At 43.2% G+C, this 12,594-nt stretch overlaps 1 protein-coding gene across 4 annotated transcripts in view; it reads right to left on the bottom strand.

Moving 5' to 3' along the window:
• sv2 (synaptic vesicle glycoprotein 2) overlaps positions 1 to 12,594 on the bottom strand; it is a 105,966-nt gene that overhangs the window by 69,083 nt on the left and 24,289 nt on the right. For all 4 annotated transcript variants that reach the window (XM_063070892.1, XM_063070894.1, XM_063070893.1 and 1 more), the window contains exons 3-4: positions 7,279 to 7,440; positions 529 to 691 (exon numbers count right to left, since the gene is read on the bottom strand). In XM_063070892.1, the coding sequence (XP_062926962.1) occupies positions 529 to 691; positions 7,279 to 7,440 (325 nt within the window). The remainder of the gene's footprint in view (positions 1 to 528; positions 692 to 7,278; positions 7,441 to 12,594) is intronic.

The following is a 12,594-nucleotide window of genomic DNA, read 5'->3' as shown; positions in this document are numbered from 1 at the left end:
TTCTTTTTACATTGCCTTTGCTTATACATGCACTTGCACATCTGACAAAGAATTCGACTTAGACATTAGTCCTGTCCTTTACAACAGACTCCTAATACAGACTCACTATTCCACACACATGTTGTGAGATCACCTGTGGTCAGGGAATAAGTCTCAAGTGTGTGCTTAAACCCGCTGAGGAAACGGAACATCCCCACTGCCTCTAAGGCACATGACCACTCAGGGACGAGGAGCAACATTTGGGATGGCACTGAAAACCTCAAGGCCAAGTTCTGGGGAACACAGAGGTGTATATCACCTCAGAAACTACCCACCTGCCCCATCAGACACATTCTGCCCCATCTGTGGAAGAGTCTGTGATTTCCACTTCAAGCCAAACAGCTTCCGCCAGACCCACACGACCAGATTGGAAGCCAGTCAACCTTGATACTGAAGGGACTGCCCAAGAAACACCACCTCTAGGAAGCTACAGAAAGTGGGAGGCCCAAGGCAGGCAAGAGAAAAGTAGGAGCCTGGCCCATTACTCACCCAACTCCACTAAAGAATCGCAACATTAGAAACGTCCAGTAATTAGGTGCCAGACTTGATGCAGCTCCACAAACCCCATTCACTGCTAACGAGAGCACAAGAATTCTCTGGCGACCTTTCAGGTCCGCGAGGGCCCCCCACATGTAGCCCCCGATCATCATACCTGCATAGATGGGGAGAAACACTTGTTTTAAGCCTGGGTACAACATACTGTTTGAGGCTTGTATCTTTACCCTATAGTGCTTCACATTCAGTTTTGGAGCACACTGTGGATGGAAGTGTGTACACAGCAAAATCCAACAAGCAGCATACGTGCTAAATGATTCAGTAATCCTTTCCTTTCTCTTGGTTATAATTGAAAATCACAAGCCTGAGTTTCTTTCCAATTGTTTCAGGACCTCTGACACTCATTAAGTTGACATCGTAGTGGTAGATATGGCTACTTTTGGTGGGGGGGGGGATGCCATTCCAAGAGTAAGCATAAGTTGGGTGCAATATTTGAATACAGCCTTTTGTGGTCTCAATATCATCCATGCACTCGATTTGTACCATCAGAGGAAGGTAGTTATGAACTGGGGGGCGGGGGGTCAGTGGGTTACTGTGCGAAAGAGAGTTAGGATTTAAAACCGAAAGAGGTAAGCAAAGTAATAAATTGTGCTGATAAGCCCAGACACCTACATGCCATGACACTATGCCAGGCTACCACCTGCTGCCTCGCCTATTTCACTTTGCATTGGCTCCACTGACACAGGCCAATCCCAATTTAGTGGCAGCTGGAGTAACAAGGTGACTAATCTCCAAAGTCACTCTGAAGACTATAGAATACTCCAACTGCTGCCACCCGTCTGTCTATCCACATTGATGTTAACTTGAAAGTTAGTCTCAAGCTTGAGATTAATAACATCAGAAAACACAGCAGTACACGCAAAATGCTCTAGGAACTCAGCAGGTCAGGCAGCATCTATGGAAAATAGTAAACGGCCAACGTTTCAGGCAGAGAATAAAAAGGTAGGGGGAGGGCAAAGAGGCCAGCTGGTAGGTGAAGCCAGGTCGGTGGGTACGGTCACAGGCTGGAGAAGAAAGAATCTGATAGGAAGGAGAAGGGGACCCAGGGGTAAGTAATAGGCAGGCAAAAAAGAAGTAAAAGGTCAGAGTGCGGAATGGGGGGGGGGGTGTGGAATTTGTTCACCGGAAAGAGAAATCGATATTCATGCCAACAGGTTGGAGGGTACCCAGACAGAATATAAGCTGTTGCTCCTCCACCCTGAGGGGGGCCTCATCATGGCACAAGAGGAGGTCATGGACCCACAGGTTGGAACGAGAATTAGAATTAAAATGTTTTGTCACCGGGAAGTCCCACTTGTGGTGGACGGGACGGGGGTGCTCGACGAAGCGGTTCCCCCCAATTTACGATGGGTCTCACAGATGTAGAGGAGGCCACGTCGGGAGACCGGACACAACAGGCGACCCCAGTAGGTTCGCAAGGATTCGCCTCACCCGGAAGGATTGTTCGGGACTCTGATCAGAGGAGAGGGAGGTGGTGTATGGGCATGTGTAGCACTTAGCCCACTTGCAGGGGTAAATGCCTGGAAGGTGACTGGTGGGAGGGACAACTAGACGAGGGAGCGATCCCTGTAGAAAGCAGAGGTGGGTGGGGTGGGGGCAAGGGAGGAGGTAATGATATGTTTAGTGGTTGGATCCCTTAGAAATCAAATGTACCTTTGCCGTAAGAGTAATCATGAGGAGATTGCTAACAGCAGCACCTAAAACCTAATGAGTGCATGTAATAATGCACAGGGACACTGTATTTACAGTCACCAATTATAAATAATGAAAAGGATACAATATATGGATAAATATTTAAAAAGGAAACAGCAGGATATCGATTGGTTGCAGACAGCGAGGAGAAATAGCAGACTGAGTTTAATCCAGCCAAATGTGAGGTGCTGCTTTTGGAAGATTACATGCAAAAGGACAGTACATTGTTAAAGGCAAGGGGCCTAATGGTGTTAATATAGAGCAGGGGCTCCCGAACTGGGGTCCATGGACCCCTCGGTTAATGGAAGGCTCCACGACATAAAAAAGAGTTGGGGACCCCAATATAGAGGGATCTTGGAATCCAATTCCATAACTGAAACAAACTGTGAAAGTATCTGCACTGGCTCATAGGATGGCACAGCGATAGGGTTTATTTGCCTTTATTTGTTGAGGCAATGCGTTCAAAAGTCAGGAAGTTATGGACTACTGCATTCGGTTCTGGTCCCCCAACTACAGGAAGGATATGGAGGAACACACATCAAAGTTGCTGGTGAACGCAGCAGGCCAGGCAGCATCTCTAGGAAGAGGTACAGTCGACGTTTCGGGCCGAGACCCTTCATCAGGACTAACTGAAGGAAGAGTTAGTAAGAGATTTGAAAGTGGGAGGGGGAGGGGGAGATCCAAAATGAATTTTTAAAAACGCAAACAATAGGAATTCTGCAGATGCTGGAAATTCAAGCAACACACATAGAGGCTTTGGAGACCGTGCAGAAGAGGTTTATCAAGATGCTGTCTGGTTTAGAGGACATGTTGCTGTAAACAGAGGTTGGACAGACTGAGGTTCTTTTCAGCAGAAGCTGAAGTGAAATCTGACAGAAGTTTATAAGAGGTTCAGATAGACAGCCAGTATCTTTTTCTCAGGGTTGAGAGATCTGATAGAGGGATGAAGTTCAAAAGAGATGATGTGCATTTTAAAAGCACAGAGTGGCGGTGCCTGGAAGGTACTGCCGGGGGTTGGGCATAGCAGAGACAAATATGGCAGAGGTATTTAAGATGCTCTTGGATAGGCACATGAATTGTCAGAGAAAGGATGGATATGACAATGTGTAAGCAGAAGGGATTAGTTTAGTTAAGCATTTGATTAGAAGTTTAATTAGTTCAGCACAACACTGTGGATGGAAGAGCCTGTTCCTGTGTTAGAAATCTGTAGTTTAATGAAATTGCTTTAAAAATGGATCATATTGCATAGGATGCAAGCACTTCACTGTTTATACAACCCCAAGGACACAGCATCTATTCCAAACCAGTTTCCACCCATTGCTCCAATTCTTTACACCATCCCTTGAGCCTCTTCTAATGAAAAACAGCCACCAACTTTCAAGACTTCATATAATGTTTTGACTTCAGTGATGAACATCTAGCTGAGAAACAACAAGAAATGTTACCATCAAGAGCATCAATAAAAAATACTAAGTAGATCAGTAACCTTCCACACACAGCTTAAAGAAACTGCCAGCATCTGGTAAGAGAATGGAGCATCCCTGAAAACAGCTGCACACACTGAATATTGAAACCCATTGTTTTCTTCAGATTTATAACTGTCTTTTCTATTTTTTTCACATTTTATCTTCTAATTTCAGATTTTGACTTTTTCGAAACAAAGAATGGCAAGGCATTGCAGAGAGCATTGAGGAGTTACACTGGGGAAAAGATGCCTCAGCAAGTCAGGCGGCGTCGTGGAGGGAGAGAATCAGAGCTATCATTTCAGAGCAATATGATCTTTCTATCAGAACTAGAAGAAAAATTCTAATGAAGGGTCATCAATCCAAGATATCCTCTGTATCTACAGACGTTGCCCAACCCGCTGAGGATTTTCAGCATCTGCAGTTTATTTTGCATTTTGATTGACAGGAAAGAGGGCCTTCAAAAATACAATAGAAACAAGGAACAGTGAAGGTCAATGGGAAATTTAATCCAAATGTTTTAAATCTGGTATGGTATTCAAAATGGAATTGAGGAACACATAATTGATGACCAGAGGGTTTGGGAGAACTAGCAATAAAAACCAGAGTGAACAATTGGCTAAGCTTATTCTGCAGTGAGTTATAATCTGGAATCTATGAGACTGTAATTGGAACAAATTCACTAAAGGGAATTTGATTTACAACAAATTGTACAAATCTATTATGGAGGTTGCGTCCTGTGCTGTACGATTTTGAGATAATAAATTTCCTCAATTGACCTTGCAATCAAACATGTTTGCAAGATATACCAATGGCTTAGTGCTGTTGGCTTTCACCATATGAAGGGTTTAAGAGCATCTGTGATATTGATGGGATTGGAAATTAATACCACACTCTGGGTGAGACGTGTAATTCCAGCAAACTAATCTACCATTCAATGTACCATGTAAGACACATGTAGCTGGCAATGAGATGTAAACAATGTGTAAAATTCTGATTACCCCAATACGTGGAAGATATGGAGGCTTTGGAGAAAGTGCAGGAGAGATTTACCAGGCGATACTGCCTGGCTTGGAGGGCATGAACCATAAGGAGAGGTTGAACAAACTTGGGTTGTTTTCTCTGGAGTCTAAGGCAGAGGAAGACCTGAAATTATGAGAGAAATAAATAGGGTAGACCATCACCAACATTATGGGCAAAAGGGTCTATTCCCATGTGTACTGTTCTGTGTAACAGTGTCACTTCTGTCTAATGGCTGCCCTCTAACCAGGGTTACATACAAAAGAAGGCAAAACACTGTTTGTTTCCCCTTTATGGACAGTGATACCTTCCTGCTACATTAATGTCACTTCGAGTGATCATCGTGAATGGCAGCATGAGTGTGTGCATCAGTAGTAAGTGAGAGTCCTAGCTCTCCTCTCCAGTGGACTTTGGGCACAATTTCAAACACTAAGAGAATGAATACCCCATAGAGTCCTGGCCAAACGATAACTCTCAAACAAATATCGGTATGCATTTCCACTGGTGGTGGAAACGTACTGCAGACCTGACATTCAACAATGACCCCATTTCCAAGCACATCATTGGCTACAAGCATTTTGGTGCAGCAAGTGTGGTACTTTTGGAATGTGCCTCAGAGACGACAGCAGGTATTAGCTGGTAGCAAGTCTAACATCTATGTTAGAGAAGTTATTGGAAATAATATCCAATGGATATGATTAATCTACACTTGAAAATACAAGGATTAGTCAAGGATAGTCAAATGACTGTATTAGTTGCAATTTTGAGCCCCTTGTCTAAGAAAAGATGTGCTGGCATTGGTGAGGGTCCAGAGGAGGTTCACAAGAATGATCTCGGGAATGAAAGGGTCAATGTGAGAGGAGCACTTGATGGCTCTGGGCCTGTACTCGCTGGAGTTTAGAAGAATGAGGAGGGATCTCATTGAAATCTACTGAACATTGAAATCCTGAGATACAGTGGACGTGGAAAGGATGCTTCCAGTAGTGGGGGAGTCTAGGACCAGAGAGCACAACCTCGTTAGAACAGAGATGAAGAGGAATTTCTTTGGACAGAGTGTGGTGAATCTGTGGAATTCATTGCCAAATCATTGAGTATATTCAAAGCAGAAGTTGAGAGGTTCTTGACAAATAAGGGCATCAAAAGTTAGGGGGAGAAGACAGGGGAATGGGGTTGAGAGGGAAAATAAATCAGCCATGATTGAATGGCGGAGCAGACCTGATTGGCCAAATGGCCTAATTCTGCTCCTATGTCTTATAAACCAATGCAAAAATTGTTAACGAGATAATAAATGTATTGGCAAGGGCAAAGCAACTAATATGGATCTGGGTAAGGTCTTTCACAAGGTCCCACATGGGTGACTGGTCCAAAAGAGTAGGGTCTAAGTTGGATCCTAAATTGGCTTAGTGAAGGAAGTAAAAAGGTTTTATGGCAGTCTGCTTCTCTAATTGGAAGCCAGGGATCAGTAATATAACCTTATCTCTAGCATGTTTAGTAACAATCCAATAATTTGCTATCCAGCTACAGTATTTGGAAATCCTGATAATTCGGCACTAGGTCATTGGTGACACTTTCTATGATCCCCGAAATTCACCAGGGCCCTGGTTCCTGTGCTCACTGAAACTCACCAAGGCACTGAGGACAGCGGTAGAACAGAGGGATCGGGAAATACACATTCCTTGACAGTAGTGTCACAGGTTGTAAACAGAGCTTTTGGCACATCAGCCTTCGTAAATCAGAATACTGAGTACAAGAGTTGGGATGTTATGTTGATATTGTACAAGATGTCAGTGAGGCCTAATTTGGAGTATTGTCTGCAGTTTGGTAATCTACCTACAGAAAAGATATCAATATTATTGAAAAAGTACAGAGAAAGTTACAAGGATTTGGCAGGGACTTGAAGACCTGAGTTATAAGGAAAGGTTGAATATGTTAGGATTTTATTCCCTAGAGCATAGAAGAATAAGGGAACATTTGACAGAGTTATACAAAATCATGAGTGGTATAGATAGGGTAAACACAAGCAGGCTTTTTCCACGGAGGTTGGGTGGAGACTAGAACTAGAGGTCATGAGTTGTGGTTGAAAGGTAAAATGTTTAAGAAGAACATAAGGAGGAACTTCTTCACTCAGAGGGTGGAATGAGCTGCAGCGAAAGCGATGGATACAAGTTTGATTTCAACATTTAAGGGAAGTATGGACAAGTGCGTGAATGGGAGGGTATGGAGGCCTTTGGACCAGGTGCAGGTCAATGGGAATAGTTTGGCACAGAGCAGATGGACTGAAGGGCCTGTTTAGGTTCTGTAGTGTCCTATGACGATATGCAGAAACGTACTGTCGTATTTCTTGCATTGCAATTTCAAAAGCATTTCATTGGCTGTAAAGCACCTCTTGATACAGTGAGGGTGCAAGTGAGACAGGTGAATATTTCCCCTCCCACTGCTGATTAGCAGCTTTGCATAGACCTGGAGTTGGTAGCAAATTAAGCACAATAGGCAAAAACTGAAAAATTACCTAGGAAGATGCTTGCTGTAAGCCAACCCATATCTGCTGTGTTGAGATGAAGATCACACCGGGCAGTAGGAAGCAAGAAGGACACGCACAGAATTTCTACAGCATCACTGGCATTTGCCCAACCACAGATGACTAACAGCAACATATGAAACATTCCGAAACCTGGAAAACAAATTTTAAATAAATTCTCCCACAGAATTAATGCACGGAGCACAGGAAAAGAATGTTACAATGCCCCAGTCAGCTCAACTCTTGTGATTGATTGGAGCCAAGAGACTGCAGATGCTATAGAATGGAGCAAAACCACCTGGACGAACCCAATGGGTCAGACAGCATCTGTGGAGACAAAGACAAAGGGGTATTTGATACTTCTGATCAAGACTCTACACCAAGATCCAGCTGCTGGGCCTCCAGTTGAAACGTTGACTATCTCTTTGCTTCCGCAGCTGCTGCCTGACCCGCTGAATTCCTCCTGCAGTTGGCGACACAGAAGACCTTAGGTACTGGAATCTGGAGCAATGCATAAAAGGACTGGAGGAACTCAGCGGGACAGACAACATCTATGGAAGGAAATGGATAATCGATGCTTCATGTCAAGGTTCTTCACCTGGACAGTCTTGACCTGAAACTTCAACTGCCCATTTCCCTCCACAGGCCATGCCTGCTCTGCTGAGTTCCTCCAGCATTCTGTGCCACTCCTCCAGCAGTTTGTTCTTTTTGGCTCTCATAATTCATTGTAGTAAAGACTTGCTAGTCTCGAAATGTTGACCAGGGTTTTTACTTCAAAGCATTGGCTGATGTACTCCCATGCAGAGCTTTATAACAATCTGCATTTATAAATTCAGCTTTTAAAAAGCCCTGCGTTACTGAAAGGAGAGTAAACTAAACCAGCATAGACAAAAGGAGGAAAATATTAAGATGAATCCAATATTAAGATCAGTAAATGAGGTCATCCTTTGGAAGTGTCTTACAGGGGGCAGGTGTGGGTAAGAATTCCAGAGCTTGGGGCCAAGGCAGATGAAGCAATGACTCCTCACAGTGGAGCAAAGGCAGTGGGAACTAACAGAAGACCAGAGTTAGAGGAGTGCACAGATGTCACGAAGTTGCAAGATAGGAGTAGGTAATTTCAGAACAAGCTGGGAGTGGGGGAATGAAATAGAAGAATTTGAACATTTAAATAAGATTTTTTATGATAAAGGCAGTGAAGTAGTAGTCTAAAATACTTGATGGTGGAATGAGCAAGACCATGAATAACAGATGGCAAATTTATTCACCCTCCTCCACCCCGCTAAGATACATGCTGTCCTCCAGATCTGGCCTCAAGTATCCTGGTTTTATAAAATTATTGTAAGTTTGCTTATTGTACCTTCAGTTGAAAGGGGGTGGAGATATGTCTTCACCAAAGGAGGTGTACGGCGATCCTTCCTTCTGCTAGCTTGCAGGTCACCCTTGGGCAAGGTGTAACACCTGCTTAGACCCCCCCACCCCGATCAGTGTCACCAGAAACCATCGGAGCAGCTGGTGGATGGTCCGAGGAGCAGCTGGTGGATGTCACGAGTCCTGGTTCTGCAACCACTGATGCCAGGCAGACAATCTCTGAAGGGTATTGATAATGGTTGGGGTCACCTGTCTTATAAAGGCACTGCCCAGAATGCGACAATGGCAAACCACTTCTGTAGAAAAATTTGCCAAGAACAATCATGGTCATGGAAAGAGAAAGGAATAAGAACAACAGCGTGAAGAGTGTCAGAAGACAGCGAGGACCATGGTCATCGATGTCATATGACATGGCACATAATGATAATGATGACGACCTTCAGTTGCCTAACACCCAAGTTCTGGAATTCCGATTTCACCTGCTTAGGTCTCTTTGCACTTCTGATATACTCTTTAAAAACATGCACTTTAACCAAGGTTTCCATAGACTTTAGGAGCAATTATGGCTGATCAATCAAATTCAGTACCCTCTTCCCATTCTCTCATCGTACCTTCGATCTCCTTTGTCATTTACCCCTTCTGCAATATATTTAATGATTTAGCCTCAAGTGCCTTTTGTAGGAGATTTCATAGCTTCATCATTCTTTCGGTGAAGCAATTTCTCTTCATCTCAGTACTACATGACTTAATTCATTTCTTTAGGCTGTGATCCCTGGTTCTGGGCCCCAACCATCCTCTCTTCCTAGTATCTAGTCTAAATTTTTAAAGTTTCAGGGTGGCCTCTCCTCACTTTTCTACACTCTAGCAAATACAAGCCCAGTCATTTCAAAGATCACTTCACAGGTCAATCCCACCATCCCTGGTGAACCTTCACTAAACACCTTCCAAGGTGAGGACAACCTTCCTGTGATAAGGAAACCAAACCTACGGACAATATTCAAGACGTGGCTTCAAAATGGCAACAAGATATCCTGCTCCTGTACTCAATTCCTCCCCTTACAAAGACCAACAAAGTACTTGCTGCATCAGAATGTCTACTTTCATGCGACCTGATACAGGGTTTCAACCCAAAATATTGACAATTCCTTTCCACCACCCCCAAAAATTCTGCTGGATCACCGAGTTTGTTGCTCCAGATTCCAAACCCTGCAGTCTCGTGTCTCCTGCTTACTTTCATTTAATTTATTTAGAGATACAACATGGATGAGATCCTTTCAGCCCACCGAGCTGCCCAGCAACCCACAAGTTCAACCCTAGCCTAATCACAGGACAATTTATAATGACCAATTAACCTACTAACCGTTACGTCTTGGGACTGTGAGAGGAAACTTGAGCACCCGGAGGAATCTGGCGTGCACAGGGGAAAAACGTACAAACTTTCTTAGACGACACCGGAATTTAATTCCAAACTCCGACCTAGCATTGCGCTGACCTCTATGCTCTCTCGGCGCTCTAATTATGGATAGCATTAACTAAAATAAGAACCAGTCTTTAGGAGAGAAAATCTGTACACAATTTAACTTCCAACTGACACTCTGGGGCTAGAGAAACTAATCATTTGAGTGTGGGATATTCTGATTCTGTCCCATTAAAACTACGTGGGGTAGACAACAGATGAACAGATGTTCCAGTTATTAGCACATGCTTAGAAGTGTAACCCTGCCATTTAACACACAGTTCAGGACAGATCTGTTTTGTCATTTTACTTTCTGGTTAGTTGTATATTCATGGAGCCACCCTTCAACACCGCATCTAGAGCTTGTGCTCCAAGGTATTCGGAACATACACCAGTATTGAATATTCAAAGAAGTTATGCTAGTTGGGATGTGCTTCCATTGTGAATATGTAATTCTGTAAATTTCCCTATATTCAAAATGTTAAGAAAGTGATTATAGTAATTGAAACTAATTAATAATTTATCATTTTTGAGCTGAAAAACTATAAAATTTCATGTCAGAAAAGTGATAGTGTCTGGACTCTCCCTCTCTCCAATGAAGGCCTAAGCACGAATAAAGTCTTTTATATTTCCCATTGTCAGCTTCCATATGGCTCAGTTTTAGTCAGTCAGAACATGGCTTATAAGGACAGCTACAGTGAGCTGAGGGTCTCCCTTTCCCAGTCTTTCACCATTTGCGTAATAATCTGCCCTCCTGTTTTTGCCAAAGTGGTTAACCTCCCACTCTCTCAACTTGTCCAATTCGCGCTACAGGCCCTCTGCATTCTCCTCCCGCTCACACACTCACCCACCACTGAGTCAATCATAAGTTGGAAGATATTATATTTAATTCCATCATATAAATTAGGGGTGGCAAACCATTTTGAGTGCATGTGGCCAAAAGTAATCTTCTAGGAAAAAAAAATTTTCACCTGCTGTGGTAATTCTGAGCAGAGATTATCATTGATTAATGAGTTAATCATTGGGGCACCACAGTAGCATAGCGGCTAGCGCGATGATATTACAGTTCGGAGTTCAATTCCAAAGCCGTCTAGAAGAAATTTGGACGTTCTTTCCATGAAGTGCATGGGTTTCTGAATCAGCATATATGAGGGAGACCGAACCTGGCCGAGTGGTGCCACGACAACAACCCCTCACTCAACATCAGCAAGACCCAGGAGCTGATTATTGACTTCAGGAGGAGGAAACCAGAAGTCCATGAGCCAGTCCTCATTGGGGGGCCAGCAACTTTAAATTCCTCGGTTGCTCGGTTGCCCAGGACATTTCAGAAGAGCTGTCCTGAGCAATTATGTAGAAAGCACGGCAGCACCTCTACTTCCTTAGAAGTTTGTGAAGAAGCAGCGTGACACGTAATACTTTGACAGACTTCTATAGATGTGTGGTGAAGAGAAAAATCCTACAAAAAGTAGTGAATACAGCCCAGTCCATATTGGATTAAGCCCTTCCCTCCAGTGAGTACATCTACATGGAGTATTGTCGTAGGAAAGCAGCATTCATCATCACGGACCCCCACCACCCAGGCCATGTCCTATTTCTGCTGCTGCCATCCTGAAGCTATTCACATAAACAGCTTCAGAAACTGCAGTTACCCCTCAACCATCAGGCTCTTGAACCAATGGGAAAACTTCCCTTGCCCCATCGCTGAGCTGTTCCTGTAACCTATGCACTCACTTTCAAGGCCTCTTTATCTCATGTTTTTGATACTTATTGCTTTTTTTTTCCTTTTTGTATTTGCACAGCTTGTTGACTTTTGCATATAGTGGTTGTTTATCCTGCTGGGCGCTGTCTTTCACTGATTCTAAATAGATGGGTTACTGGGCAGTGTGGCTCGCTGGGCCTGAAGGCCTGTTGCACACTGCATCTTCAAATAAATAAGTTAGTAGCAATAATTACAGACTTCAAGGAAAAATAAATGAGCTCTGTTACTTATTTATGTATATTCATTGTTTTACTATTAATAAAAGTATAACTGAGACAGACGGAAATGAATGAAAAATTTTAGAAAACCTGTTCAACAATTATTAATATTACTCTTTTAAAAAGACTATTTAAAAATAACAATTCCTAAATAATATTGTTACTATAACTGTTTACTAACCAAATACTGATGTGTGCACCAGATCGGTAAGGATTTCAAGACATATCATCCAATGTCGCAGCAGTCTAGCTGGCACCAAGCCAGTGTGAGATGGTTTCTGTGAAAACATCTCACTGTTCTTGGGTTGTTAAAAAAAAGTCATTCCCATTTCATTGGCAGTAAAGATAGTGGGTGAGGTTTAATTATGAGCAGTGTTTAAAGAGTTGAGGGCTGGCACTACATGCTGTGTGCTAACAAGATTTTTGAGCATGCCATAGCTTTGAATAGTTATTGTATTAAACCCCGGGGTATCCCTCTATTCACTGCCTCTCACTCAGAAAAGGTC

This window comes from Mobula hypostoma, chromosome 18 (assembly GCF_963921235.1).
Source record: "Mobula hypostoma chromosome 18, sMobHyp1.1, whole genome shotgun sequence".
NCBI lineage: Eukaryota > Metazoa > Chordata > Chondrichthyes > Myliobatiformes > Myliobatidae > Mobula > Mobula hypostoma.
Note: the sequence above shows the minus strand (reverse complement) of the source record. Positions and strands in the feature narration are given on the sequence as shown.